This window comes from Arachis ipaensis, chromosome B04 (genome assembly GCF_000816755.2).
Source record: "Arachis ipaensis cultivar K30076 chromosome B04, Araip1.1, whole genome shotgun sequence".
In the NCBI taxonomy this organism is placed as follows: Eukaryota; Viridiplantae; Streptophyta; class Magnoliopsida; order Fabales; family Fabaceae; genus Arachis; species Arachis ipaensis.
Window position 1 is genome coordinate 10,889,145 of NC_029788.2, and position 6,843 is coordinate 10,895,987.

General features: G+C 43.7%; 1 protein-coding gene across 1 annotated transcript; it reads left to right on the plus strand.

Annotated features, from left to right (window-relative positions):
- LOC107636038 lies at window positions 3,608-5,017 on the plus strand. The gene is made up of 2 exons (XM_016339572.1): window positions 3,608-4,141; window positions 4,421-5,017. Exons 1-2 carry the CDS (start codon window positions 3,608-3,610, stop codon window positions 5,015-5,017), a joined length of 1,131 nt encoding a protein of 376 aa, XP_016195058.1.

A 6,843-nucleotide genomic window follows, 5' to 3' on the forward strand; every position in this document is an offset into this window, starting at 1 on the left:
AATGGTTAGGTAATCGGTAAGTGTTATGGCCACTTAAACGACAAGTGTTATGGCTGTTTAAATGACACATATTACATATATCATCAGTAAGTGAAATTACATTATCATTTGAAAGGGTAAAATCTAAACATTGAAAGGTGAATGAGGAAAATAGTCATTATAGCTGCCATAAAAAAAGTTACTTCGTGACGCAAAGTAATAGAAACTTCAATGCATAGAGATTGAGAAGGAGATTTTGCCATTTTGGCTATGAGCGGCTTATTTCTCTTTTGGGGTTAGAATTCAAATACAAAATTTGAATGAACATTTTAAATCAAAGCTGAGTGAATAAATTTAAACTGAGGGTTCTATTATTTAATTTTATCCTTGATTTTCTGTTTTTCTTTCTTTTATTCTTTTTTTTTCGGATTCTTTCTCTTTGTATATCAATTTAAAAGGTTTAAAATATAGAGATATCGCTAATAAAAAAGAAAGAACTCATTGGTGATGGAATCAATAATTGGCATAGAAAATAGAGAATGACGGTGATTAGTGTTGCGGGTTAGGAGAGCATCTGACGAAGAAAAAAAAAGATGATAGCAGAAGTTCTGAATCTTTTTCCAGCGAGTAGTAAAGATGAAGAACAATAAATCAGAGGTGACAGTGGCTGTTGATGCAGCTGTAACGAGAAAGAATAGTGACACGTTGGGTGGTATTACTACTATCAATAAAGAAGGAGCGGTTGGCAACAAGTTGACGACTCTAGTAAAAAAAACTGAAAAGCTCCGAGATCCTGTCGTCGGTGGTGTGGCATAGATAACTTTTTTTCTTTAAAAGCAAAAATTTATTATTTTTTTCTTTTTTAAAAAAATTACAGAAAATGTAGTTAGGGTTCGGGATGCAAGCAGAAGACACGCCAAGCTCCAGTGTAATGTTTCAATAAGCGTTCTGGCACCATATTTTAATAGTGTGGTATTATTAGTATTTTAATTTATTCAGTCTTCTGTTAGCAAAATCTTTTAATCAGGTTACTGAAATTTATGTTTTGTGTGTTTGAATTTGAGGATTGCTTTTTCTTTTCAGATTCTGATAAGAATTCAACTATTGAGTATGACAGAAAAGGTCGTGCAAGGATATCTAACATGCTTGAAGCAGGAAAGTGCACAAACTTTGGTGTGGCTTGGTCACCAGATATAAGATTTTATCCCAGGTACGATTTAAATTAAGATGTTTTCTTTTTTCTTTTTGTTTGGGGTAATTGAAGTGTTTGATTATCATATTTAAAAAGTTTATGTTATTTTTATAAAAATTTTAATAAACATAAAGTAATTTGTTTTTTATCTGAAGCTTAATTATGTGATGCTTCGATGAGATGGTTTAATTGTGATTTTAAAATTGGTATATGTGAAAATCTCATTGTAAGTTTAGTAATTCTTACAATGGATTAATATTTGACTCGCATATAGCGCGAGTTTTACACTAATTTATAAAATATATTTTCTTTCTGTTGTAATAACATGAAAAGATCCAATTGGCAACATAAAGAGGATAGGCTATAGCAGAATGAATTAGACTCCAATAAAAAAAAATAGGATGAAGGATTAATCTTTTAGCAGTTTAATCTTTTAGTCCTTGCTTTTTTGTTAATGCAGGTTTCTTAGTGTTTCGTTTTGACTTGATTGGTTTTGATTGATTATTTATCTTTAATGACAATATCAAAAAAAAATTTTAATTAATCAAAAGTAAATTTTTTTTTTATTTTGAGTTGAGGTTATAACTTAATAACAAAAAATATAGGATGAAAAATTATCTTTACTGCAGATATATGGAAATATAAAAAAATTAGCATATAATTTTTTTTAAAATATTTCGTCATACATAATTTATAAAAAAAATATAATTTAGCAATATTTAGGACTTTTGAGTATTCTAGTAATTATATATATAGTAACTATAATTGTACACATTAAATGTCATATTTAATGGTGATGTGAATGATGAAGGGGACAAGTGGCGAAATTTAGAGGCCCAATTCCGCTGGATACTTATTGTTGGACTTGTTTGCGATAGGAATCTACTATCTTAGTGGTGACTTGGTCATTTTTTGCATACTTTTAGTAAATTGGACGGCAACATCATTTCGGTTTATAAAAGATGCAACTGGCACTGCCCAAAAAATGCATTTGAGGCCAACAAGATCATTCTAAACCGGGATACGCACATATTAGCTTCATTGGGCAGCCATTAAATGGAACGACTTAGAAGATACTGTGAGACTTGAAAAAAACTACATTTTTTTGAGACAAGATAATATAATATATTTATTAAAAATAAATTATTTTTTAAATAAATTATATAAAACATTTAAAATTATATTTTGTACTAATAAACATATACTATTTCCAAATTAATTTCAAGAATTTAAATGATGAATATTGGACACGTTAATATATGTATTATTTAAGTATATCTAAGTATAACAAAAAAATATTTTCTATTTTTAATTAAGACCCCCAAAACAAATTTAAAAATAAAAATTCCAAGCCACAAAAATTTTATCCCATAATTTTTATTTTTCAAAAGAAAAATCTAGGAATTAGATATTTTGTGTTGTTTTTTGTTACGGTCCAACCCAAACATCATGTGGGCCGACCCAATCCATAGGTCACCCGATCCAAACGGGCGGGCACGGGACGTTCAACAACCGATTTGGACACGCGTTCTTTATAACTCACTACTACAACTGTATTGGGAAGTTTCAAGGAAGGTGGGTCTGCCCTCGCGGGACCCACTCATGACATGGTATATATGGGAAGGGTCCTACCCCTCCTCCAAGGTACGTCACCCTACTCCAAATTCTCACATCACCTATACACTCTGCTGACTTGTGCGTCGGAGTGGCATTGCAGGTGACACCCCCTTCACTTCATCAAGAGCTCGTCAGATCGGCAGCCAGCGCGAACCGTTTCCAGCGCCCAGATCGAGACAGAGACCCATCTTCACACACATCCTACCACCCGAATCGTCCGGTAACCCGACTTACCGAACATTGGCGCCGTCTATGGGGACTCTCCCCAACATGGATTTTGTTTTGGTTTCTGGCGCAGCCGACAGTGGAGCCGAAACCCGCGGGGAGGGGATAGATCCCCGAGGAAGTGGGGTAGCCGCCGGAGCCACCATTCGCGAAGGCAGCAGATCTCCCCCGCAACACACAGAGGGACGACCCTTTGGAGGGACTGACAGCGACAGCGCCAGGATAATACAAGAGCTGCACTACAGGGTGCAGAACTTGGAGCGAGAAGAAGCCAAACGTGAAAGTCGTCAGCCCACTCCTAGCCAGGAGCCTTCCCGATCCACTCCAAGGGGAGAAAGGAGTCTCCGGAGGAGTCGCTCCAGGCGCACCTCGAGCCCCCAGACATAATCACAAAGCCAGGAGAGCAGAGAGGTGCCAAGGAGAAGGCGAGACCCGTTGGTCTACAACAGATCGCCAACGAGAGACACCGAAGAAGAAGACTGGGAAAGCGACAGAGAACGAAGAAGAAGAAACCGACCACCTCAAGTACACCGCCGAGAAAGGACGAGGAGCGGCCGACCTAACAGAGAACATCGGGAAAGGCAACCGGTGGTCATGGGGGCAAACCCTTTTCACCACTCGATCCTTGGAGTACGACTACCAAAGCACTTTGACAAACCGACAGATATGAGGTACGACGGTACCCAAGATCCCCAGGAACATCTAACGTCCTTCGAGGCCATGATGAACTTGGAAGGGGTAGGTAACAAAGTGAGATGCCGAGCTTTCCCGGTAACCTTAGCTGGGCCGGTGATTCGTTGGTTTAACGCCCTCCCCCAGGGATCCATAACCACGTTTGCCGATATCAGTCGTTCTTTCTTGGCCCAGTTCACCACGCGCATCGCCAAAGCAAAACACCCGATTAGCCTGCTAGGGGTGACGCAGCGAAACGGCGAGCCGACCAGAAAATACTTGGACAGATTCAACGATGAGTGCCTCGAGATAAACGACTTAACTGATTCGGTGGCCAGCTTATGCTTGACCAATGGTTTGCTAAATGAGGATTTCCGAAAACACCTCACCACCAAGCCCATCTGGACAATGCAGGAAATTCAGAACGTAGCCAGGGAATACATTAATGATGAAGAGGTAAGTCAGGTCGTGGCAGCCAATAAATGGTAGCCCGCATACCCTAGTGCCCGCCCATCCGGTGGCAGTGAGAGGTCCAAAGAACATTCTAGAGACGGAGGAACGGCCAAGACTTTCAAACCCTTTCCCCGTGTTGGGAAGTTCACCAACTACACCCCCCTAGCGGCTCCAATCGTCGAGGTTTATCAGTAAATTGCCGACAAGGGCATCTTGTCGAAGCCCCGACAACTCAGGGACAGGACGGGAGGAAATAAAAACCTTTATTGTGATTATCACAAGGGATATGGCCACAAGACCCAAGACTACTTCGACCTGAAGGACGCCCTGGAGCAAGCCATCCGGGAAGGAAAGCTGGCCGAGTTCGCCCACCTAATAAGGGAACCTAGGAGGAGGGACCGGTCAACCGAGGACAAAAGCCGCGCCGTAAAGCAGAGACAGGAACCCGAGGAGGACGCGGAGCGTGCCCTCACTGTGGTGAATGTGGTGGTTGGAAGGGATGTCCCTCCCAGGTCGAAGTCGGCTAGTAAAAAGGACACCAAGGTTCTAGCTATGTCCTCTGGCCCTGCACCGACCTCTCGCAGGTTGCCCTTGATATCTTTCGGTCCCGAGGATCAATGGTTCGATGAGGTGGCGGAGAGTCCGCCGATGGTGATCACGGCCAGGGTGGGCACCGGCCTAGTAAAGCAGATCTTGGTGGACACAGAAGCTGGTTCCAATATCATGTTTCGCAATGTTTTTGACGCCCTGGGCTTACGAGACGCCGACCTCCGAGGTCACCAGCACGGCGTGGTAGGCCTAGGTGATAACTTCATCAAGCCAGACGGCGTAATTTTCCTCCCGGTCTCCATAGGCGAGGCATGGGGAAGAGGTCGCTAATGGCAGAGTTTGTGGTCTTAAGAGACTCGACGGCCTACAACCTCATCCTGGGGAGGAAGACCATCAACGAATTTGGGACAGTGATCTCTACCAAGCTATTGCTAATGAAGTTTGTAGCTGATGATGGATCAGTTGGGACCATCAGAGGGACCTAGAGATGGCAGTCGCATACGACAACGCCAGCCTCTCCCTGAGAAAGAAATCTAAAGGAGCATCCGGTGTCTTTCTTGCCGACCTAGACGCCAGGGTCGATGACAAACCCAGACCGGAACCAAAAGGAGATCTTGAAAAGTTCAGGGTCGGCGATTCAGACGAGAAGTTCACCTTCGTGAACAGAAACCTCCCACACAACCTGAAGGAACCTCTAATGGAAATGATCAGGACTAACGGCAACCTATTTGCTTGGACGCCAGCTGACATGCCGGGGATAGACCCCCAGCTCATGTCGCATCACTTGGCCGTCAAGGCAGAGGCCAAACCGGTGGCTCAGAGGACAAGAAAAATGTCACGAGAGCAGAGGAGGTGGCCAGGCAGACGGCCAACCTCCTCAAAGCGGGATTTATCCGGGAACTCGACTACTCGACCTAGCTGTCGAACGTAGTTCTAGTAAGAAAGCACAATGGAAATTGGAGGATGTGCGTGGATTACTCCGATCTTAACAAAGCATGTCCCAAGGACTGCTACCCCTTACCGAACATTGATGCGCTCGTCGACGCGGCGGCGGGATATCGGTATCTGAGCTTTATGAATGCTTATTCTGGCTACAATTAGATACCGATGCACCGGCCAGACGAAGAGAAAACAGCGTTCATAATGCCGTGGGGAATATACTGCTACAAGGTAATGCCGTTCGGCCTGAAGAACGTTGGCGCCACATACCAAAGGTTAATGAACAAGATATTCAGCGACCTCATAGGCAAAACAGTGGAAGTATACGTGGATGATATCCTTGCAAAGACCACCCGACCTAAGGACCTCTTAAGCGACCTAAGAAATGTGTTCGCTTCTCTCCGACAATACGGCATGAGACTCAACCCGCGTAAGTGTGCCTTTGCCATGGAAGCAGGAAAGTTTTTGGGGTTTATGATAACCCAGAGAGGGGTGGAGGCCAACCCTGAAAAGTGTCAAGCAATACTCCAAATGAAGAGTCCGGGCTGCGTCAAGGACGTTCAGAGGTTATCAGGAAGGCTCACCGCACTGTCCCGCTTCCTCGGGGTGTCGGCTGCGAAAGCCCTGCCATTTTTCAACTTGATGAGGAAGGGGATAGCATTCGAATGGACCCCGGCGTGTGAAGAAGAATTCAAGCATTTCAAAGAGATCCTTGCAACACCACCTGTTCTCGGGAAGCCCAAGGTCGGAAAACCACTATACCTGTACTTGGCTGTAACGGATGAAGCGACGGCGGCGATTTTAGTGCGAGAAGAAGGGAAAATCCAACAACCAATTTACTTTGTGAGCAAAGCACTACAAGGAGCAGAATTGAGATATAGCAAATTAGAGAAGTTGGCACTTGCACTCCTGACCTCTTCCCGTAGATTGCGACAGTACTTCCAAGGTCATCAAGTGGTCGTGAGGACAGACCAGGGAATCCACCAAGTACTCCAGAAACCCGACTTAGCGGGAAGAATGATGACTTGGGCTATCGAGCTATCACAGTACGACTTGCAGTATGAACCCAGGCATGCGATTAAGGCGCAGGCCATGGCCGACTTCTTGGTGGAAATAACGGGGGACCCAACCGAGACAACGAGCATACGGTGGAAGCTCCACGTAGACGGGGCCTCCAACCAAACGTTCGGAGATGCCGGGATCATCTTGGAAAGCCC